Source organism: Sitophilus oryzae, unplaced genomic scaffold, assembly GCF_002938485.1.
Source record: "Sitophilus oryzae breed Bouriz unplaced genomic scaffold, Soryzae_2.0 scaffold_1508_pilon_pilon, whole genome shotgun sequence".
NCBI lineage: Eukaryota > Metazoa > Arthropoda > Insecta > Coleoptera > Curculionidae > Sitophilus > Sitophilus oryzae.
The window spans coordinates 2,834,645-2,860,135 of record NW_022146179.1 but is presented as its reverse complement, the minus strand read 5'-3'; the positions used below and the strand labels follow the sequence as shown (position 1 = coordinate 2,860,135).

General features: G+C 30.3%; 1 protein-coding gene across 1 annotated transcript in view; it reads right to left on the bottom strand.

Moving 5' to 3' along the window:
- Positions 1–1,859: 1,859 nt before the first annotated feature.
- LOC115878411 (proton channel OtopLc-like) overlaps positions 1,860–25,491 on the bottom strand; it is an 81,980-nt gene continuing 58,348 nt past the window's right edge. Inside the window, exons 10-16 of the mRNA XM_030894924.1 lie at positions 17,342–17,462; positions 17,182–17,279; positions 13,227–13,301; positions 6,807–7,007; positions 6,566–6,729; positions 4,757–4,931; positions 1,860–2,050 (exon numbers count right to left, since the gene is read on the bottom strand). Of these exons, the coding sequence (XP_030750784.1) occupies positions 1,902–2,050; positions 4,757–4,931; positions 6,566–6,729; positions 6,807–7,007; positions 13,227–13,301; positions 17,182–17,279; positions 17,342–17,462 (983 nt within the window). The 3' untranslated portion in view covers positions 1,860–1,901. The remainder of the gene's footprint in view (positions 2,051–4,756; positions 4,932–6,565; positions 6,730–6,806; positions 7,008–13,226; positions 13,302–17,181; positions 17,280–17,341; positions 17,463–25,491) is intronic.

Here is a 25,491-nt window from a genome sequence, read left to right as displayed (position 1 = left end):
AGAACTATATACAATATCTTGATCGGAGATTTTCTACACATCATTATTTCACAAAGAGATCTATCGATTAAAAATATTTTCAATATGGCCTTACTTTCACAAATACCGAAATCAACTTTCGGTATTTGTGAAAGCAACTTTCTTATTTTAAATGTGTGTCCCCACTTTTATTACGCACTTAAATTCTCTGTAAAATTTTATGAATTTTAATGTTAAACACTCTGACCTAACATTAAACGTTTTTGAGAAAAAAAATATTTAAAATTTTTGGACGAAAAAACTGTCTATAAAAATAAATGTATAGCCTAAATTTTAGTGATTACCACAACTACTGTGCCATAAAGAGAAGACATGTGGCTATCTATTTCAAAAATTAAATTGTTCGAATGTCATATAATATAATAGAAACCCACTTTTTTTATTTCATTAGTGAAAAGGCTTTTTAATTTGTTACTTTTTGACTATACATATTCCTATACCTAAAGTAAATCGTTTTTAAGTTACTTAAGATTTAGTTTTAAAGCGTATATTTTTCTTGATTTTAACCAGTAGCCTACGACTTTAAACGTCAAATGACAATATGTCCATGTCATATTGTGACACCATGTTGTGACACTCTGTTCAAAAAGCAGTATGATATCGATCATCACTTTCAAGCCAACTTTGCGCTGTTTTTTTGTTCGATCATACGATATATTATTAATCACATCAACTATTAGACATCACTTAAGAGTAAAAATACGAGATATGTTTTTATATATACACTTTTTAAACTCTTAAGGGCAGGCAGTATTTATAATATATCAAATTAAATTAATTAGTTTTAGAGAAGTTTTAATTAAGAGATTTAGTTTTTTTATTAATTAATTTAATAGATAAGTTATAATAAATACTTATTATAACTTATCTATTTTTATTAGAATTATATATTTTTATAACAATTTTAATAACTACCAACATTTATTCAGAACGTAAAATAAAACAACAAATTATTGATGCTCCTTCCTTAGTCTTCTTATTCAAAGATTGATACCAAACTTTAAATAATAAATAATATTTCACATGTTTGGCTTTACTTTTATTTAATAATTGTATAAATTATACTGTTAAAGCTTATTTTTTACACATCACAATGATACTTGTTATTAGTATTGTTGAATTTGTGTAAAAAATAAGATTTAATAATCAAATTTAATTATTTTACAGTAAAATTCAATAAATACGCTCATTTAAAAAGCCCGCGCTTCGATACATTTAAAACAAGCCCTACTCAATAGATGGCGCCACTTCTGTAGGACCATTTTTCATTATGGCAGAGTCCATTCTTTTTCTAGCTAGGTATATTCTTTGATTGATACTACTTATAAAGTTTAAATATTTGTCATCGTAACGATTTTCATTAAACGAAACAATTATAATAGAAATATTGTCTTTAAAACGTCTTTACTGAAGAAACCAGAAGGTTTAGGTATAGGAATATAATGTATCGTTGAAAAGCAATTTTATTTGTGTTTCGAGTTTTTAAATAATATAAATGGGGTTGAATTTAGAATAACAATGATTTGAGGGATTTTATAACAAACGGAAATAAATACTTTATCTCTCTGTTTGATATCTAGTCGATTGATTTAGACAGATCGAATATATGTCGACTTTCCTAAACCCATAAACCAAATTTCAGTGTTCCGTATGCCGAATTTATAATTTAACCAATGCGTATTCTAGATCATGTTTTTGTCAATTTTACACGTTTTATTTTTATGTCGAACTCTATTAGAGATAGGTATAGCTTTGTATAATAGAAAAACTTTGGAATATGAACGAATATAAACAAATTTATTGAAATAAAAACACTTAAAAACACTTTAATTAACTTATTTATTGAAATATTAGCTAGAATATCACATGACAGGAAACAAGGGGTTTTTAAAGCTGCTCTTGATTTTGTACGCCGTCTTCCACACTTCGAATAAGCAGATTGTTGAGTGAAACCGATAGAATATGGCCAGAGGCATCGATATGTGAGTTATTATAGTCCAACCCCAGTCACCTGTAACATAATTAAAACGTTCAACTAGCTATAAAGGATGATAGAAAAGTTTTGACATGGATAATAAGTAACTCTGTGGATGAATTGCATCAGATTACGGAAGAGTAGAAAAGCGTGCCAATCAGAGCAGACAATAGAAAAAATCTTATTATCTTATTAATCAATATTGCTTTCCAAATGGCGAAAAAATGTTATGTATATTAATATTAAAGAAATATTTGTATCTCTTTACTACATTTATTTTAAGATAATTTTCTGTATAAATATTGAAGTTTTTTGTATTTTTTTTGTATATTAACTTTATACACAAATAAACCTTTGATAAATTTAATTCATAGAAAGTAATTATTGAAAAATGTTGTATATAGGATAATTTATAATATTACATGAGACAATAGATTTTTAAAGAAATTAAAATCACATTCTTCACTTCATAATTCATTGGTACATGATAGGCATTTTCATATCTGTCTTTGCTTACACACAGCATAATTTATAATATTACGTACAGCATATTTCACAATAACCTTGCAATTAGTGAAATAAATTAGTGGTTTCAATTACACTTGGGCAATTCCATGATTACTCACGGGACATTTAGAATAACAACAAAATTTTAAGATAGTGTATTTTGTCCCTCATATGGGCTAGGTCAAGCTTTAGGTTATTATTTTCACAGACAATGATTTGAATTACTGTTAGTGATTAAAACATTAATAAAAATCTATGTTACTCACGGGACATCAAAAAATTAAGTGGAATTAGGAACTCACATGTGCTGAACTTAAAATTAATTTTCTATAGCTGTATTACAAGATACAGATATATTTGAGATATAAACAATTTGTTGATTACTCACGGGACACTACGATTTTAATATAAATTATTTTTATTTAGATTCCAAAAAATTACATATATTTGATAACTAAATAGAATAACATTGAACAATATTTGAGTGCTTGGAATTAAACACCTTTTTAACCTCAATTTGATAATTACTAAAATTCCTAAAATTATGAAAACTTGTTATATTTAGTACTCTTTTAACTAGATTCCATTTTTCATCTAATTTAATTTATCTGCTTCAATTTCATCGGAATTTATTAGGATTATATAAATTTTTTCAATCTTTTGCGCACATTTGTAGAAATCTTCAGCATTCTTTACTTTATACTTTTTTTTATACCTTTTTAGTTCTTTTTAGTAAACTTTTTAGTTTACGATCACATTCACAATGTTTAAAAAACACAATTAAAATTAATAGAATATCCTAGTAACAGCTTGCGTTAGTCAGTTGTATTCATAGAGAATGCTTAATGTTTAGCTTATAAAACAGTGAACTATTGATTTCTAACCACAATTTATATTGACGGAAGATAATCAAAGGTCAAAATGACATTTCTCGCAAATTTTGAAGTATAATTAGTGGAAAAGTCAAAAGTTTAATAACTTTTTCTACTAATTGAAAATGTCTACCACTAATTTTGACGTTTTGAACGCTTACATTGAAATTATAGGATAAAACTTCTACGCTAAATTAAACCACTAATTTATTCCACTAATTGCTCTCAATTATCGTAGATTTGTTCCTCTAATTAGAATGTAAGCATTCAGAACGTCAAAATTAGTGGTAGGAATTTTCAATTAGTGGAAAAAGTTAACAAACTTTCAACTTTTCCACTAATTATACTTCAAAATTTGCGAGGAATGTCATTTTGGCCTTTGATTATCATCTGTCAGGAGAAAAATGTGGTTAGAAATCAAAAGTTTATTGTTTTATAAGCCCAATAATAGGCTTTCTCTATGGATACAACTGATACCGCAAGCTGTTGCTAGGATAGTCTATTAATTTTAATTGTGTTTTTTGTGAATGATCATCTCTAAAAATAGCAAAACAACTTTAAACTAGTAAGTAATTATACAGGGTGGTCCCACATTATATTCGGGAATCTTCGGTAGCATATTCTGCAGATAAAAATAAATAAAAAAGTTCCTATAAATGTATGTTCTAGAATGCTTAGTTTGGGAAATACAAGGCGTAGAAGTTTCATTTTTATTTCGATTTTTTCCAAATAATTTCTGAATTATAGTCTATATTTGGAAAAAATAACGTGTCTGGATGTTTTTTTGATATGAGAAATTTGATTTCGATGTCAATATTACTTATACTTATAGGGGGCGCCACATACATCTGTTTTAACTGTTTTGGAGAGTAGTAATTTTTCCGTTCGTACCTGTATAAAACTGCTGAGTGAAAAAATATACGTTTTCGTCATTTTTTACGTAAAAAATGTCTCTTATTATTCAATTATCGATACATGTCATTATTGACAAAACGAGTAAAAAATGTATAGGTGGCGCCTTCTATAAGTAGGAGTTATACAGACACTAATTTTCATCCAAATATAGACTGGGTCAGAAATTATTTGGAAAAATTGAAATAAAAATGAAACTCTCTATATCGCTGCCGCTGCCACTGTTTAAACCTTATGTAGTTGAAATACACAATTTGCAAGCAATTTTAATGTTAATTATATTAGAGTACTAGAAGCTCGTATTTTATTTAGAGAATTATATTATTTTATGTTTAGTAGTGTGCCGTAAACTACCAGCACTAATTTAACATTATATACCAAACCGAGATAATATATTTCCCTAATTTGAAATTACTCCATAACGTAATTTCGCCAAATTATATTATCTTACCGAAAAATTTCAGATGAGTTGGTCGAAACTCCGCTCTATTTTTCTCTAAACTGTTTATAGTCCACATGGCCATGTTTGCTATAATTAAGAACGTAATCAACTCTCTGCCAGGTTTCGTCCTGGCTTGTTTTAGGTTCTTGCACCGTCTCCACCAAGCATCCAATACAAACATCGTCTAAAAAAGGAAAATTGTTGTTTAGCATCTAATTACTGTATAGTATGTCCCATTTTCGTATGTTTTACAAGGTTTATGAGTAGAGATACAAAGATGATGTTTTCACATATAGTTCATATCAAATAAATTTTTAGTCACGTGATTAAGGTTGACTGGCACAGCGTTGTCCACTTTTACATATTTTCTTTTAATCGTACATTTTAGGAAACCAAAATAAATTAATTATAAATATACAAACAGTTATTATTAACATCAACAAAACTCACCTCCTTAATAGCACTTAAGGGACATAAAGAGCCATTACTACCGATTTCCCGTTCAAAATATTTTAATAAAGTTGCGATGAGTTGCGAATAAAGTTACACTTGTGTACACTTCGCACTAAAAGAGGTTGTAAAGAGAACAATGTTCAACTGCAAGGTCCCAGCGGAAAATTTAAATTTCAGTTAGTCGGTCCGGCTACGAATATGACCATGGTTGGAAACAATGAATTTAAAAATAGCGCCTTGATTACGTAACTAAAAGTTTAATTGGTATCAAATATATCTGTTCTAGTCCTATTAGTTCCTGATATACAGGGCGGATTTGAAATTGTCGCATTTTTATCTCTCTTCGTAGGTGCCTCGGTTTCTCGGGTATCTTATAACTTATCGAAAAGGTAAAAGCTGATCACCATAGAGTTTTCCAGATGGAATTCACTAGTTTTCTACTTCCGCTAGTAGCTGTCATTCTTGAAATATGACCCAAAATTATGTTTTTTTTTAAATCATTTTGTATATATATTCGCGGTATTTTAATATGCATGGCTTTTTCAACAGTAAATGTTTATCAAAGCTACCTAATGATTATTGTCTGGTATTTTAATGAGGGCGAACTTTTTGAGCTTGGTGTATCAAAATTTAAAAAAATCGAAACATAATTTTCTCATGGCAAAAAACCCATCACAAAAGTAAAGACTAAAAAATAAAAATATAACTGACAAAAATAAATTTTGAATTTTTGTCAGTTATTTATATTATTAATATATTAAAATAATTATAATTTTATATTATATTATACAGGGTAAGTTCTAAATAAGTGCAAATATTTTCAGGGTTGATAGATCTCGATAAAAGAAAATATTTTCTGTCTACCTGTCTGTTTTCAAATAAGTCCAAAATAACCGAGTTATTTTACTTTGAAAATTTACAAAAAAAAATTGTTTTTGGTTAAATTTTGAGAACCACTGGGTCTTTTCTGGGTTTTCTTTTTTGCAAATATAGTCTACTACGTATGTTGCCATATTATCAAGAAATTAGTCTCCGTTGGATTAACGCAGCAGTGTTTACAAAAAATAACTATTTTATTTTGTAGATTTACTTCCAGTGGCGAAATACCCATAGGATTTTTTTAGATACTCTGTATTTTATTTATAAATTCAAAGAAAATAATGATAAATTTGAATAAATAATATTTGACTAGATATTTGGCGACATAATTCCAGAAAAAACCGAACCGCTCCAAAATTATCAAAAGCTTCGGCTCGCGACCGTTGCAAGAATAGCGCCAAATAGTATTTACATTGACCTTATGGTCACTTTCCAATCAAAACTTGTTTCATTTGTCTATGCATTAAACTATTGTCAAATAAATACCTGCAAACATGTCTGTATGAACGAAAATGTATCGGCAACCATGGCAACCGGCGATCTTCCATTAATGGTGAAATACCAGCCTATGATCGAAAACATGGAATATATAAACATCCCCGTTTGCGAAACAGCTAAAAGTGTGTTATCTAAACCTAAGCCTCCATGTCCTAAAAAAACATTTTTGTTGCACAAAATTATCAAACAGCCCATTAGACGTTTTTTTCGGTCGTAACTCCAGCCTCACCAATTTTCCTTTCGTATTTTAGGTTTCGTAATTGAAACATGGCGACGATTACGGAGATCGTAGTGGTTACGTATAAAAACAATTCGACGAAATTTACTTCCATTTCTGCGTAGTGGTTTCTGACACCGGACTCGTCCAAATCTCCCGTTAACACAAAGAACATAACTAGGGATATAATGGTCAAAACTATCACGGTTATGCCTAAAAAAAAGTATAGAGTATACAGGGCATTCCAGGCTAAGCGTGCATTAGAAGTTTTTAGAGAACTACAATATCTAGATCGGAGATTTTTTGCGCATCACTGTTTCACAACGAAATCTATCGATTATAAATATTTTCAATATGGCGGCACTTCTGGAAGTTGACAACAAAACTCCCCTACCCCCATTTTTTATTACATACTTAAATTCCCTCTAAAATTTTATGAATTTTGATATCAAACACTCTATACCTAACATTAACCGTTTTTTTGAGAAAAAAAATTAAAATTTTTGAAGCAAAAAAACTGCCTGTCAAAAAAATGTTTATAGCCTAAACGACAAATTCTTCTTCTTCTTCTTTTTTTATGATGGCTCTGCTACAAGGCAACCGCCAGCACAATTTGGGAGTGACCAAGATGTTGACTGGCTCTAAACCATATCAAGGCCACTGATTCTTATCTGAGTAAAATGTATAATGGGTAAATTTTAATATAACTAACTTCTATGAAGGTAACCTGTGACCGGTTTTGTTTGTCAATCAATGTCATTTATGTAATAGAAATCAAGCCAATATTGGAAGTTCGATTGAAATTATGATTTAATTTCTAAAATTTGTATTAATATTTTGTATTTACATCAAAACGCAATGGAGGTAGGCAGTAAAGGTAAATAAATTTCATTAAATAAATAGATTTACTTTTTAGGGCCATTTAAACTTATCATCATGCAGCCATTGTTGCTTAAAGTCAGGAACATTTAAAAAAACATGAAAAACAAGACAACAAGTAGTAATCGTGAATGTTTTGTAAGCTATAAAAATATAACTATTGATTAGATTTGTGCAAATCTTCACTTGAGCTGTATAACGAGTTTAACAGTTTATTAATAAAGTACTTTTCAATATTAAACTCCACTGAAAAGAAGAAGCAAACGTAAAAGCAGAGAATAGGTACATTAAAAATGCATAAAAGATAAATTTTATAATAGAGGTATTGAAATTTAGAAAACGTCAACATTTGATGTTCCGTATCAAACCGATGTTTCTCAGGAACCGCTCTTTACCGTAGTTTACCAGTCTGGTTCGCCTGGTTTTGCAACAGAATACAGCCATGATACAAAGAATACAAGGTATGATATTGCGCAAGTTAGTCACGACGTCGCAGGTGATAAACGGCACTATTGGTCGGCAAGCCCTGCGCGCCAATTTCAAATTGTCAAACAGATTGTATCATCTGTGAAATTTGATTGTGTCAAAATGTGAAAATAATTTTTCAAATGTCAAGCTCGATGTCAAAACATAACTTTTGGGGTTATGTCCTAATTCTTCCCTATCTTAGGTCTTTTTTTATTAGTGGCAATTGAACAATATGGATATTTTTTTGTAAAGCGCATGACGTCACAGGTGGTATCCGTAAACTTAACGAAATAGGAGCCGTTATCGATCATACCTTGTTTTCTTTGTACCATGGAATACAGCCTTAGTGATTACCACAGCCACTGTGACATAAAGAAATGGCATGTGGCTGTCTATTTCAAAAATTAAATTGTTCGAATGTCATATAATATTGGTCGTAGCACAGAATATCTAGCTACGCTACAGAAAAATACTGAAATGAAAGAGCTAAAATTGCACAAATAGAATACTAGATGGCGCGACAATGTCATAATCAGAATATAATTAGAAATTTTGAACTTTCGGTTTTGGATCGACGGCTCGTCGACGGCCTTATAGCTCGGCTAAATATGCACTGTTGCCAGATTCAAAAAGACTTGAAATGGCATCCCATTCTTTTTATTATGTATAATGCAGTATGCGTTTCTTTCTATTCATCTTTTCTTGTCAGATACACTTATATTAATTATTCCTTTGGCTATTAAAATAGTTTTAAGTATATTATTACAAAACATATACATTTTTTATATACACTACCTTATAATGTTAACTAAGAAAATACCTTTAATTACCTTTAAAATTAATAATAGACAGGGCGATTGATAGTGATATTTATTAATGCTGGAACGTTAGTAATGAAATATAAGTTTAATAATAATGGAAATAATTTATTAAAATGCAGTACAAAAAATGTTAACTGACTAAAAAATACTATAATAACAAATTTCTTCCGTTTGCCACGTTATTTATATAGACCTAGGTAGATTTTAAAAGTGACACAGGTACAATTAATAATATATTAGTTCGGCATAAAAGTTGCTGTCACGACATCGAACAATAAATTAAAATAAATTAAAATTCGTAAAATAAATTAAAATTATTAATTAAACAAATCTTTATAAAGAAACGCAAGTATACCAAATTTGGGCCCAATCGAACTCCAGGAAATAATATCATAATAGTGTACTATATTATGGTACCACTCGATATGCTTTAAGGTACCATAATATTGCAATGTCACCGAAGATCCGTAGTATACCAAATTTAAGAACAATCGAACGCCATGACATGGTATCGTAATATGGTACTATATTAAGGTACCACTTTATATACATCACAGTTCAATCATATTACAATGTAACCGAAGATATGTAGTATACCAAGTTTGAGCCCAATCGAACGCCAGGAAATGGTATCGTAATATGGTACTATATTAAGGTACCACTTTATATGCATCATAGTACCATCATATTACAATGTTATCGAAAATACGTAGTATCCCAAGTTTAAGCCCAATCGAACGCCATGTACGTAATATAGTACTATATTATGGTACCAGTTGATATGCTTCATGGTACCATAATAATGCAATGTCATCAAAAATACGCAAGTATATATCAAATATGCGCTCAATCGAACGCCAAGGAAATGGTATTGAAATATGGTACTATATTAAGGTACCACTTTATATGCATCATGGTACCATAATATTACAATATCACCGAAGATACGTAGTATCCCAAATTTAAGCCCAATCGAACGCCATGTACATAATATGGTACTATATTATGGTACCAGATGATATGCATCATAGTATCATCATATTATAATGTCACCGAAAATACGTAGTATACCAAGTTTAAGCCCTATTGCCGCCATGTACTTAATATTGCTATGTCATCAAATATGGTACTATAGAAGGTACCACTTTATATGCTTCATGGTACCATGATATTACAATGTCACTGAAGATATAGTATACCAAGTTTAAGCCCAATCGAACACCATGTATCGTAATATAGTACTATATTATGGTATCACTTGATATGCTTCTGAAAAAAACGGCGTCCAGTTGGCTGGAAAAGGACGATCGATGACATTTCCCATATAAATTTACATATAAAATGACAGCGATATTCATTTCATAGCTATCGCTAACGCCGTTTTTTCCCGATTATACGATATGAACTTGTCAGGAATGAGGATGATAGTAGAACAATACTTATTATATTGTCGCCGAATTACAATGAAAATTCAGGGTTCAATTATACAATCAAACGTCAGGAAGTGATTGTAATTTAGCTCATAAGATTTAATTCCAACTAACATGGCAAACTGAAAAAAACAGCTCTGATCTATTTTAATATGTTTAAATGATGTAGCAAATTTGAAGGTAGGCTTTATCAGGAAGTATTACGATATGAATTACACAATGGCAACACTGCACAAAATTCTTTTAAATTTTGTTTGTAGAAAACTGTTTTCTTTTAAATTTATTGCCCTCTATTATGTAGTAGCGAAACTACCACATCAAAATATCTGATTTGGAGACAGGCTTTTAAAGCCTGTCTCCTTTTGCTACCTACAGTTTTATACATGTAAAGAGGCTTCTGTTGCGTAGCTAGGTATTCTGTGGTCGTAGCTGTCATGGAACTGAGCTGTTAAAAATTTTCCATAAATAATTTTTTTTTTCAAATGGAAATCCCCTTTTTATTTCATTAGTAAAAATGTTTTTTAATTCGTTACTTTTTGATTATACATGTTCCATGTTCCTATACCTAAAATAAATCATTTTTAAGTTATTTAAGATTTAGTTTCAAAGGGTATATTTTTCTGTTTTTTAACCAGTAGCTTATGAACTTTAAACGTCACGCAATGTAAAACTATATCTGGCCATATCATATTGCCATTAACTATCACTAAAATACCAGATATATTTTTATAAATACACTTTATAAAGCTGCTGGTAAAAGCAGTATTCATAATATACGAAATTCAAATAATTAGTTTTTTGACAGGAAGAAATAAATTTTCTGATGGTTTACCACTTAATGTCAAAGGAAGTTAGATAAAATCAAGAAAAAATTACGCTTTAAAACTGAATCTTAAATAACTTAAAAACAATTTATTTTAGGTATAGGAACATGTATAATCAAAAAGTAATAAATTGAAAATCCTTTTCACTAATGAAATAAAAAAAATTGTGTTTCCATTTAAAAAAAGATTTATGATAATTTTTTAATCGCTCAATTAAATGACAGCTACGGCTAATATTATGACATTCGACCAATTTAATTTTTGAAATAGATAACCACATGTCTTCTCTTTATGCCACAGTGGCTGTGGTGAGGCCTGTTCCAAACACCGGAACACCGTTTTAACACCGGTATGGGGCTGACACAGTTGGCCAAATATAGGCTATCCGGTGTTCCGGTGTCGACACCAACACCGGTGTTGATACCGACACCGGTATTGACGCCGACACCGGTGTTGACGCCGACACCGGTGTTTATCTGCAACACCAGTATTCATCTCGACACCGGTGTTGGTCTGGACACCGGTGTTCATTTCGATACCGGTTTTGACTACGACACCGTTTTTGATATCGACACCGGTATTTGGTAAACGGGTTAAAGAAGAGAAATAATGTTAATTAATAAGTTCAAAATAAACCTGATAATAATAATGTTGTATCGGTGCTTATTTTTATCGTTTATTAAAGCGCCCCGACTTTGACTTAAAGCTTTCAAATTTAAATATAATTTTTTTGGCCGACTAATCACTAAAATAAAGTGGAAACGTCAGATAAACAACTATAAAGTAAAAAATTGTTTAATCAAAAACAAATAGAAAACAAAACAAAACATAGAGAAACATAACAAACAAAAAATAAAGAAAACATAAAGAAGTGTTGAGAGAAACACTGTGTTGAAATAAACACCGGTGTCAAGATAAACACCGGTGTTGTAGATGAACACCGGTGTCGAGATAAACACCGGTGCTGAAATGAACACCGGTGTCGGTTTTGACACTGGTACACCGACTAGAATACCGGTAGTCATGAACACCTAACACCGGTGTTCAAATCTCAACATCGAACAGGTCTAGCTGTGGTAATCACTAAATTTATCGTTTAGGCTATACAGGTTTTTTTGACAGGCAGTTTTTTTCCTCCAAAAATTTTAAATATTTTTTTTTCAAAAACGGTTAATGTTAGGTATAGAGTGTTTGATATCAAAATTCATAAAATTTTAGAGAAAATTTAAGTATATAATAAAAAATGGAGGTACCCATTTAAAATAAGAAAGTTGTTTTTTCCGGTATTTCCGGAAGTGCCACCATATTAAAAATATTTTTAATCTATCTATAGATCTCGTTGTGAAACAGTAATGTGCAAAAAATATCCTATCTAGATATTGTAGTTCTCTAGAAAGTTCTAATGCACGCTCAGCCTGGTACACCCTGTATAGAGCAATTCACGGCGATAGTATGTTAAACGTTTATGGAAAATCGATGATAGTTTTTTTTTGAAAATTTGGATTTTTACATAAAGGAACATGCTTCATGTTTCTAAAATATTTTCCGCCTTACAGTGTTGCCGCATCATTCGAAAAGTGGTAGCATCTCCTTGTTTGATATCTAATCAGTTGATTTAGACAGATCGAATATGTCGACTTTCCTTAACCAATAAACCAAATTTTAGCTTTCAATATGCCGAATTTATGAAATAACCATGCTTATTCAAGATTATGTTTTTGTAAATTTTACACATGTTTTATTTTTATCTCGAAAACTATTAGAGATTGGTATAGGTTAGTATAACAGAAAATTTTTGAGATATGGAGGTAGTTTCAAAAAATATAATAAAATACCGGGTGTTCCATTTAAAATGAAAAAGATGCTATAACTTTTCGTACGAAGCAGCAGCACTGTAACACTGGAAATAATAAGACAGATGGAGCAGGTACCTTTATGGAAAAAATACAAATTTTCAAAAAAATTGGTTCTCCGGTTCTCCATAAACGTCTAACGTTTTCATTATTTTACCTGCAAAGAGTCCTCTATGCGAATTGGTACAGTCGATTGTAAAATGATATCCAGAATTTCCTCCCTCAAATGGGTCTAAAAATAAAAAAATAGATACTTTTTCTTATTCAAGATGTTTATGAAACAAACACAGAAAATTTAATAGGTGGCTCAATAAAGCGTTATTCGTCAACATATTCTGCAGGTAAAAATAATTAAAGAAGTTCGTAGGGGTACGTGTTCTAAAATAACGTCATTTCAGAAATACAGGGTGTAGAAGATCTTGAATTGTCAAAAAATTGGCTCCCCTGTTGATTTTACAGCGAAGTTGTTTATTAGACTGAGTATGGTGAATACACATATCTAACATACAGGGTTAGTTTTCTACGATGTTCTCTACGGGTATCTCGGAAACTACTTGATATAGAGTGTCGATTAAAGGGGGAAAGAATTGCAGTTCTGTAGGGTCATAAATATGCGCCTTTCAGATTTTGAAAAATTTCATAGCTTATATTTCGAAAAAAAACAAATTTCAGCTATTTAAAAATTGTCCCGAATTCCATTATTATCTATTTTAGACAAAAAGTTTTCAGATAAAAGTTGTAGATAATCACATCCTTAATGAAATTGTGTTCTCCGTTTGTTTTTAAAGTCTATAATTTTTGACATATAACAACACATGTTTTTTTATGGAAACTATAGTTGGCCATGACTTCATAAAAGGCGCCATTTTTAAGCTTTTTAACGATATAAACTATAATATGTGTTTTATTAATTTTGAAACAATTTCACTTAGTTAGGCATGGAAACAAGTTCAATCGCTGTTGCTCTCAGAAATGTGAAGCTGTCACATCCAAACTGGTAAATTAAAATAAACAAAAATTGTAAATATGAATTTTTCAAATGAATAAAAGCGTGTAGACACTCGCGCATCAATAGAATGGTTTCAACATGACTTTCATTATGACACCCCCATAATGAAAGAAATGTTAAAAATTATTTATATCATAATTATGCAAACTCAGGGATAGAAAGAGGTGGTCCTAGATCCTGACCTAGATCACCTGACCTATCCATTTTAGATTAATTTATGTGGTATGGTTAAAAATAAGGTTGACAAAAATACTTATGAATTAACAGAGGCACTTGAAGTGGCGGTACGAGAGAAGTTTAATTAAGTCGACCGGTCCTTCTGTGAGAATAGGTAGTAATTCAGTTTTAAAAAGATGCAAGTCAAAAGAACGGCGGATTTTTTTAACATTTTCTAAAATAACTTAAAGTGTATGTAGTGATATTATTGTTTTAAGTTTTAGGTTGTGTAATGTAAATTGTAAAGAACCGTTTAATAATATATTCTGACTTTTTATATAATATAAGTTATAAATCGAAACAGAATAAAAATGTCATGCAATCTAAGTGAAATTGGTCAAGAAAGATAAGAATTGGCTATAACTAAATTTAACTTTTCTAACATGTCTTGTCGTTCTCTAAAAAACGCAACATTCACCGGTCAACGTATCCTCGAAAATGTATGGTCAAGACAAAGTCAAGAAAAGTTGAACCAATAATCTAACCTATAACCAATAACCTAACCTAACCTAACCTACACGCTTTTCTTCATTTGAAAAATTCATATTTACAATTTTAGTTTATTCTAATTTACAAAGTTTGGATGTGACAGTTTGACATTTCTGTAAGCATCGACGATTGAACTTGTTTCCATGGCTAACTAAGTAAAATTCTATAAAAATAATATAAATACTCCCAATCTCTAGTAGTGTCCGAGATACCCATAGAGAACATCGTAGAAAACTCAACCTGTATATTAGATAAGTTAATATAAATAAAACTCCACAATTTTTAGCACAGATTGCAAATACGAACGAAAATATAAATATATGTAATGTAATTTTAATTAAAGCTAAAATGTGTTTTCCACGTTTGTCTCCAAATATTTATTTTAGTTAAAAATATTAAATTATGTTATTTCCCCTTTCTGAAGCAGAACAAACAACAAAAATAATCAACAAAATATGTCCAGTGTCCACTACTACGAGTAAAAAACTAATGATAAAGAGGGAAATAATAAAGAACAGTCGTAATTTTTATTCATGAGAGACTTAAATTTTCCGAGATATTTGGGATTTTTTTACTATTTTTTCGCAAAAAAACTGAGCATGACAATAAAAATAAAATAAATGTACCCAAAATGTACGAAGCAGATAAAAAACATAAAATATAACATTTTTTACCTATCTCTTCAAGTTTTCGCAGAGCATGTATTTTCTTGTAATTTAAACCTCATTATTTATCAATTTTCAAAGAGTACAGATACTAATATTGTTCATATAGTTCGCTTATTTTTTTTAAATAAAAACTATTTAAATATTTGTAAAAGAGGATCAATTAATATGATCCCAGTATTCGAACTACATTTGCCTTGGTTAATAAATAATTGCTCCAAATACTAAAAAAACTGAATTTTGTATGTGTATTAGACAATGTGGTTAAAAGTAACAGCTTCTAAATTTTATGTCATTTTTTGACGAATGCTTATTTATAACAACAGGGACGTTCTCATCTATAATTTATTAATTCTGATTGAAATCCACATTTATTTAGAATAATTTATTAACATTTTTATTTTTTAACAGAATTAAGTATGTAATTAATTAATATTTGGGCGGAAATAATGGTGGTATATTTAAGTAATCTTATACTCTTTATTCTTTTGAAATGATTTAAATAGTTTTCTTTTTGTGAACAAATGGGCTAGCAATATTATTAATATAGGGTTTTCCAAATGGAACTAAAACATGATTACTATTAGCTTTAAAAGACAACTATGATTTAAAAAAAAAATAAAAATTAATTTCTAGACACTCTGTATAAGTTGGTATTATTTTTATTATTGCAATTTAAAAAATAGAAAAGCAAAATAAAAAATAGAAATTAAAAAAAATATTTAACGCCCTATTTCCCCCCTCTAATTTTTTTATTTTTCTGATAAAAAATATAGATTTGGTATGTTAATATATGACATAAATTAGGATTGATTGACGTATTCAATTGTTTTTGTCACTTCCTTTTCACCGGAAATTACTACAACTTTTGATTTTTAAGTGACACCCTGGGTATTTTTTTACTTTATTCGATAGAAAAAGACACTCTGAATAGAATATATCATATGTCAACTTTTGACATTTTCGCATATATGGTTTATTTGAAATTTTAACATGCGGTTCATAACAACTATTTAACTCGAAATACCAAGTGTGTGGTATCAAATTGTTCGTAAAAAATGCTTTTTTCAAATATGCTAATGAGCCACCCTCGTTCCATTTGAAAAAATTGAGATTTGATTAGAAATAAATGATTTGTGCATCTTTTAACCGACCAGGACAAGAAACTAAAAACATTAGACAATCAAATCTATTTTTCCAGGGCTCCTTGATTAAAAATTACTCTAGATTGAAATTTAAAATACAATTTGTTCTTGAATATGTCAAAAGATGACATATGATATGTCATTCGATTCAGAGTGTCATTTTCTATAATTCTTTTTGAACAAAGTAAAAAAATACCGAGGGTTCCATTTAAAAATCAAAAATTTTAATCATTTCTTGTGAAACAGGAGGTGACCGAAAACAATTAAATATGTCAATAAATCCTAATTTATATCATATACTAACATACCAAATTCCGTTTTTTTTATCTGAAAAAATAAAAAAGTAATAGGGGGTGAGCCACTTTTGAGACGCAACCGGTATGTTGAATCAAAACAAATCAACATGTATGTCTATTAATCTATCACAAATAAAGAAAAAGCATAATTTAGCAATCTCATGATTTTTTATATTAATTTTGTTACTTTGCTAATCTAATGTTTTTTTTTACTTTATGTATAATACGAAAACATTATTAAATAATATAAATAAATACATTTTTATAATAATCACAAGTTTAAAATACATACCCACGCGATTCTTATGCTTCTTCGGTTCAGAATGTTTCTCTTCATCTTCTTTTTCCATGTGTTTCCACATTTCAAAAAGAATGACAGCGCATATCAAACTAGAAAAAAACAAACAATTAGACTGATTTGTAATAAAATAAAAAAAAATTATTTTTCCCACCTATATTCAATGGTGCAAGGAAACAGAAATGGACTTGCGTTGTTCACCAAGGATCCCATAACATATCCTCCCGTACAATATTTGGAACCAAATGTAGAAGAATTTCCAGATTCAGAATGCTCTGGAAAAAATCAAATATAACATTCCTCTGAGAAAAAAAAAATTTCATGATTTTTTTAGCAAACTGTATATAAATTTCTCAAGTATAATTCAAATAAAATTTAATAATTGCCTTATTATACAGGGTTAATTGAAGGGTTACTTTTTACCCTAATTTTGAAACACCCCGTGCAATAATTTGGTGACTAACTTTTCCTATAACATTATTTTTCGATCATAACCATGTCTCCTGAGCATTTTGTTTTTTGACTCATGTCAGTACATGCCTTGGTTAATTTTCAAAAACGAAATGAACTTGCCACCAACAATTTGGAATTTTTTCAACAATTATTACTTTATGATATTATTTTCAATATCATGAGGTGGCTTTGGTGACTATTATCGTAATATCATATCGATACTGATTAGAACTCTGTATTAAAAATTTAAAAAACGTTAAAATGTAACGATACAGGATTGGGTTTTAATAAATATTACTACCGCTAACAAATCTAAGGATATTAAAAAAAAAATAACTAGGTGTACAAACAAAAAAAATACAACAATTACTTTACTTTGTATTGCCTCCACCTAACTGAACCTAACCTATCTGTTAATGAGGCTGCAAATATATTGTGTTGTGTATCCATTCTTCTTCAAGGATCTTCAACAAGATCAATAACTTGTGCACAATATTCGACACTAAGAACCATATTCAATCGTACACAACAATAATCACCAAAGCCACCTCGTCATTAAGAACAATAATATCAAAAATCAAAAAGTAACGATAATTGAAAAAATTGCAAAATATTTGTGGCAACTTCATTTTGCTCTGAACAATTAACCAAGACAAGTGTTTACATGAGTCAAAAAACAAAACTTTCAGGAGACATGATCAATATGCCGAATTTATGATTTAACCAATGCTTATTCTAGATCAAGTTTTTATCAATTTTACGCATGTTTTATTTTTTATCTCGAAAATTATTACAAATTGGTATAGGTTAGTATAGTTTTGAGATATGAAAGTAGTTTCTCGAAAAATATAATGATATACCGGGCGTTCCATTTAAAATAACAAAAATGCTACCACTTTTAGTATGAAGCGGTAACACTGTATGCTGAAAATAATTTGACAGATGAAGGAGATGCCTTTATGTAAAAATTCAAATGTTCAAAACAGTCTTATCACCGGTTCTCCCTAAACGTCTAACGTGTCATAGCTGTGAAAATAACTCTATATAGGGTAGTGACAATTTCAATGCTCAACATTGGCATCTCAGAAACTACGAGAGATACGAATTCGGTTAAATGGGACAAAAGTTGTGTAATTAGATGTTTGACAATTACCTATGAGGGAAACCCCGGTATCTTGATTAGTTTCGGATTTATGTCAAAAAAAATGAAAAGAATGCGTTTGTTTTAAATGACAATATCTTTAGAACTATTGTGTCTATTGCAACTTAAGTTGGTAGGATTATATTTTTGACCTCCGCCAATTAAATGCCCTTTTCAAAAAATTTCTAAGCCTTCTAGATTTCGCAGAACAACAAGTCAAGTTTTTGTTTTCTTATGGCTGCCATTTTTAATTTTTATACTATTAGCTAGAGCACAAAAAATAATCTACACCGTGGTATCTAATTTTTATGCCGTTTTCTGTACATTAACTAAAAAAATAGATTTTTTAGAAATTCGCTTAGAAGATCAAGTTAGAAATCCAATTGACACTTTACATTTTTTTGTTTACTCTATTAAGTGTCAAGTCTGGACACAAAAATTTATAGTAGATAGTGTAAAGTGTATTAACAGTGAACAATATGTTCACAAGTGGGGAAACACGAGATATGTATGTATGATCGTTGTATATGAATTTTTAAAGTAGCTCAACCTAAGACGTTTATGGATGTAAAGCACCAGATGGCGGGGCGTATTTCACAGTCTTTTACTACAGAAAAATATTTTTTGTTAATCTGAATTTTGAAGCGACCAATAAAAACAGAGAAAATAAAAATCGATAATTTTCGGAGTGTGCCAATTGGTTACTAATCGACCAGATATTTTTTATCTATTAGATATGCTATAAAAGCTGGTAATTATACAATTCGACCATTGTAAATACCCGACAAATTTCGCAAGGCCGACGAGGCCGATGCTTTTCACTGATAAGAAAAAAAAAATGTTTGTTTAGATAATTTTCGAGATATTTTTTCTTTCTGAATGCACATTTTTAAAGCATTTTATATTCTTTGTCCGCTTGATCTATTATACTGGTTGCACGTATCGAGGTTCCGTTTCTTCTAGTTTTAAAAAATGTTCTTATTTCTTTGTAGTTGTAGTGGTTGTAGTGTAAAATTAGATTAATTTTATTAAGTTTAATTATAATGTTTAGTGTAGAATACCAGAAATAGTTTAGTAGTGTTTTTATAGTTTATTATTTTGCAGTTAAGTAGTAGGTGAGGGGATAATTTGGTTATTTTTTCTTTTTGTTTGATTAATTAGGAAGTTTGATAATTTTTTCAGTGTAGAAGTGGTTGAAGTAGTGAAGAAGTAGTTGTGTAGTGTTTTTATAAGAGATTATATTCGTTTATTTTGTAGATGAGTAGTAGGTGAAGGTATTTGGGTATTTTTTCTTTTTGTTTTTCTTCTGATTGTAGTAATTCTATTAAGTATTGTGATATATACACTATATCTTCCTTCAACTTCGTTGAAAAGTGCGTTATCATATAATTTTGGTTTTCTGGTAGTAGAATATACGAAAAAAAAATCTGATCAAATTTATTTTAAATTAAATTAATCGAGTTTTATTAATCAAATTAATCTAGTCAAATAATAATACTAGTTAGTTTCTAAATACTATACAGGGTGAGTTTCCTACGATGTTCTCTATGGGTATATCGGAAACTACTGGAGATAGAGAGTCGGTTAAATGGGGAAAAATTGCAGTTTTTTGGGGTCACAAATATGCGCCTTTCGGATTTTTCGGAGAAATTCAAGGCTTACTAGATATTTCGAAAAAAGCAAATTTTGGCTATTTTAAAACTTTGTCTCTAATTTCATTATAATCTACCGTATAATCGAATAAAAACGGCGTCAACGATGACTATGAAATGAAGATCGCTGTCATTTTATATCTATGTAAAATTATATGGGAAATATGATCGATCGTCATTTCATAGCCATCGCTGAAGCCGTTTTTATTCGAACATACGGTATTTTAGACAAAAAGTTTTCAGATAAAAGTTTTAGATAATCACATACCTAATGAGTTTGTGTTTTCTGTTTTTTTTTCTAAAGCCTATCATTTTTGACATATGACACAAACATTATGTTTTTTTTTAAATGGAAACCATAGTTGGCCATGACTTCATAAAAAGACCATTTTTTAAGCTTTTCAGCGATATAGGTATAATATGTTTTTTTCGAAAAATTACAAATTATAGCCAATTCTTTTCTTTCTTGGCTAATTTCCATACCAATTAGTTGGCATGAAAAATGTAAAAAGTTTCATGTTTTCAAAAAAAATTTCATAAAATTCGTAAAGCACTCAATTTACAATAAATAATCTAAGAATGAAATGATTCTTTTATAAACCTGCATTAAATTAAATTAAAATAGGTATGTAACTTTTTTTTAAATATTAATTAACAGCAATTAGCATTATCATAAATTATAAATAATGTACCAACATATCGAAATAATAATTTCTTTGTTAATAATTTACAATAAAATAAAAGTTTCGTTTAAATTTCTTAATCAGCTGATCACTATTAAAGTTCGCAGAAACCCTGGGCTATATTATTACATTACTCTGAGGAAAATAACGAAAATAATCGATATTTTTGACTCCGCCCCGAAAGGTTCACGATTTGTCCTCCAGTTGGCAGCACAATTTCTAGTCTAGTCGGTTGGGCAACTTTAACAATATATAAACAAGGGTATGATGTTTACTTAAAAATAATAGAAATTCTACTTTAAATGTAAGTGTTTTAATAGAAATTCTACTTTAATCTTAAATGTTCTAAATTCTATAATAGAAATTAACTTTAAATTTAAATTTGTACAAAATTTACAGTTTTTTTACATGCTGGTGATCACGAGAGAAGATGCTTTTGCAAATGGTTTCGGCAAAGTGTTCAAGAGAATCCCCTTTTTTTCTACAAAAATATTATGGACGGATGAATCTTGATTTACAAATTCTGGTACATTTAACAGAAAAAAAAATCACATTATTATGCAAAAGAAAATCCTGATTTAATTAGAGAAACCAGACCACATAGATATTCTTTGAACCATCTTTGAACGTCTGGGCTGGCATTCTTGACAATAAAATTTTAGGTTCTGTAGTTACCTGTATTGAACTCTACCATGATACAAAGAATACAAGGTATGATATTGCGCAGGTTGGTCACTACGTCACAGGTGATAAACGGCACCATTGGTCGGCAAGCTCTGCGCGCCAATTTCAAATTGTCAAACAGATTGTGTCATCTGTGAAATTTGATTGTGTCAAAATGTGAAAATAATTTTTCAAATGTCAAGCTCGATGATTTGACATAACTTTTGGGGTTATGTCCTAATTCTTCCCTATTTTAGGTCTTTTTTTATTAGTGGCAATTGAACAATATGGATATTTTTTTGTATGGCGTATGACGTCACAGGTGGTATGCGCAAACTTAACGAAATTGGGGCCGCTATCGATCATACCTTGTTTTCTTTGTACCATAGAACTCTACTACACAATTTTTGTGCATCCAGATTTGACACTTAATAGAATAAACAAAAAATAACTTACCGACATATAAAGTGTCAATTGGATTTCCAAGGCAGACTTGATCTTCGGCGAATTTTAAAAAATATATTTTTTAGTGAATTTACATAATAATGAATAAAAATTAGATACCACCGTATAATTTTTTTTTCGCTCTATCTAACAGTATAAAAATTCAAAATTGCGGCCATATGAAAACAAAAGATTGACTGTTGTTGTGCGAAATCTAGAAGGCTTAGAAATTTTCTGAAAACTCTTTCTTACGTTGCAATAGATACAATAGTTCTGGAGATATTGTCTTTTAAAATAAACGTATTGTTTTCATTTTTTGACATAAATCCGAAACTAATCAAGATACCGGGGTTTTCTTCATAGATGATTCTCAAACATCTAATTACGCAACTTTTGTCCCATTTAACCGAATTTGTATCTCTCGTAGTTTCTGAGATGCCAATGTTGAGCATCGAAATTGTCACCACCCCGTACACTTAAAACTTTTAATTTAAATGTCTACTTGATCAAAAAGAGTACCCAAGTAGCATCTATCTGACTTCGAACTAAATCTGACCTGAAGCGACGTCAGACTTTGTGCAAATTTAGGTCGGGTGCTCGTGATACGACCTGTGACGTCGCTTTCCTATTAAAAGCGACGTCGTTGGATCCGAGTCGGTAAATCCAACGATCTGTCGACGTACAAAAAACAACGTACCATTTTTATTAGTTTCCCAACGTCGTTCCCACGTTGGCTTGCACGACGTACATATTACAGTGTGACCCACTCAAGACCGGGCACCCTCCATAAAATCTGTGTTTATAGTCCGATTTTGATGATTTTTTTTCAAATATAAAGTTTCAAAAAATGTACTTTAGGGCTCAATGTCATGTTATTTCACAAAAAACAAGGCCTACTTAATAAAGTTTTTGTGGTGAAAAATTTGCAAAATCATATTAGCGATTTTTTTTCAAAAAATTTGAGTACACCCCTACATTCGGCATCCCCAAAACAGTTCTGTACAAATTTCGTTTAAAAATATTAATTATTAATAATTCTGCAGTTAAATTAAATAATTCCCTATTTTTGCCAATTTAACGATGAGTTATCACGTAACCCTTGAAAAAAACAATCCACAACAATGGGTTTTATTAGCTGTCAATTCTTGCAGCGTAGAATTGAATATTAATTTAATAGCACGCAGAAAAGTGTTGTATCAAGAAATATTATTTGCATTATGGAACAATTAAATATTAGGGATAAAATTGAAATTATTCGTTTAGTGGGTGATAACTATCTTCAAGCAGGAGAAGCTGCCAGAGAATTTAACAACAGACATCCCGACAGACCTGCAGTAAGTAGAAGCACGGTTCAACGAATAAATAGAGTTTTTAATGAAACTGGTTGTGTGTCAAAATACTTACTAAAAAACAGAAGGCCGGAACATCGAATAAATAGGCGGAATGAGGAAATATTAGAATATTTTCGTAACAATCCTCGTGCAAGCATTAGAGGCGCCAGTGTTGATTTGGATATACCAAGGGAAAATATTAGGAGATGTTTGCGAACTAATAAAGTTAAACCCTTTAAACCAAAGATTTTACACACTTTGGAAAACGGAGATGATGTTAGACGATTAGAATTCTGCTTATGGGCTCAAGCAGAGTATTTAAATAATAGAAATTTCTTAAAAGAAATTTTATTTAGTGATGAGGCAACATTTAGTACAAACGGAGTAGTATCCTCTCAAAATTCGCGATTCTGGGCAGTCGAAAACCCTGAATGGGTGATCAATACAAGAAGACAGTATTCTCAGAAATTAAATGTGTGGTGTGGCATACTTGATGATAGAATCATTGGTCCATATTTTTTTGAGAGAAATTTGAATAGTCCAACGTTTTTGAATTTTCTGATTAATGACTTTTGGGATGCAATACATAATTTACCATGCCAAACCCGTTTGAATTTAAAATTTCAATTGGACGGATCACCTGTGCATAACGCGGCAGTTGTCAGGGAATGGTTAAATGAAAATTTTGAAAATAAGTGGATAGGTCGAAATAGCCCGCTAATTGAGTGGCCACCGAGATCCCCGGACCTAACACCCCTTGATTTCTTTTTTTGGGGTTTCTTAAAGCAACAAGTTTACAAGTCTAGACCTCAATCTGTAGATGAATTACGTATTAGAATTACAGAGGCTTCTGCAAATATTACACCACAGCAGCTTAAGAATGTAACTGTTAATCTAAGAAAAAGATGCGACAAATGTATTGAACTGAATGGAGGGCTGGTAGAAGCAACTAGAATTATTTGAATATGTTTAACTTATTATTCGGTTATTGTGTTGCTTGTAGTATTTTTATCATTGTTTGTAATAAAACTCGTTGTCGTGGATGTTTTTTTCAAGGGTTACGTGATAACTCATCGTTAAATTGGCAAAAATAGGGAATTATTTAATTTAACTGCAAAATTATTAATAATTAATAATTTTAAACGAAATTTGGTACAGAACTGTTTTGGGGGATGCCGAATGTAGGGGTGTACTCAAATTTTTTGAAAAAAAATCGCTAATATGATTTTGCAAATTTTTCACCACAAAAACTTTATTAAGTAGGCCTTGTTTTTTGTGAAATAACATGACATTGAGCCCTAAAGTACATTTTTTGAAACTTTATATTTGAAAAAAAATCATCAAAATCGGACTATAAACACAGATTTTATGGAGGGTGCCCGGTCGTGAGTGGGTCACACTGTATACTTGAACTAGCCCGACGTCTACCCGTTGTCCGAATAGGATACGTCTCACTGATAATCCCTAAACTAACGTCCAATTATATTTTGTTGTATTTTATGTTCATATTTTGTAACCTAATTTACGTATCTCTATTTATGTCCGTAAATACAACCCATTAAGTAGCATTTGCGACCTAATGAACATCATGAACATAACCTAATAAAAAGTATTTGTAAACAAACTTAAATTTTTTATTATGCCTAAAAAAACACTAAAAAGGCATTTAGACATTCATCTACATTTTACAGAAAGAGGTCGAGGCTTTTGCAAAATAATAATAGTAGTAGTGATGTCTTGCCTCCACCCGTAAATGCTTTTTATCCGGAAGAGATGCTGCATTACACTGGTGCATCTTAATTTCATTTTTTAGCTTAGGATACCAGCAGACCCCATCCTCCTCCGACATGTGAGGTTAGGCTTAAAAAGTGGCTGCCCATTTTTTTAACGAAAAACAAAAACTAAAATATAGTTGCACAAATCCACAAATCACTGAT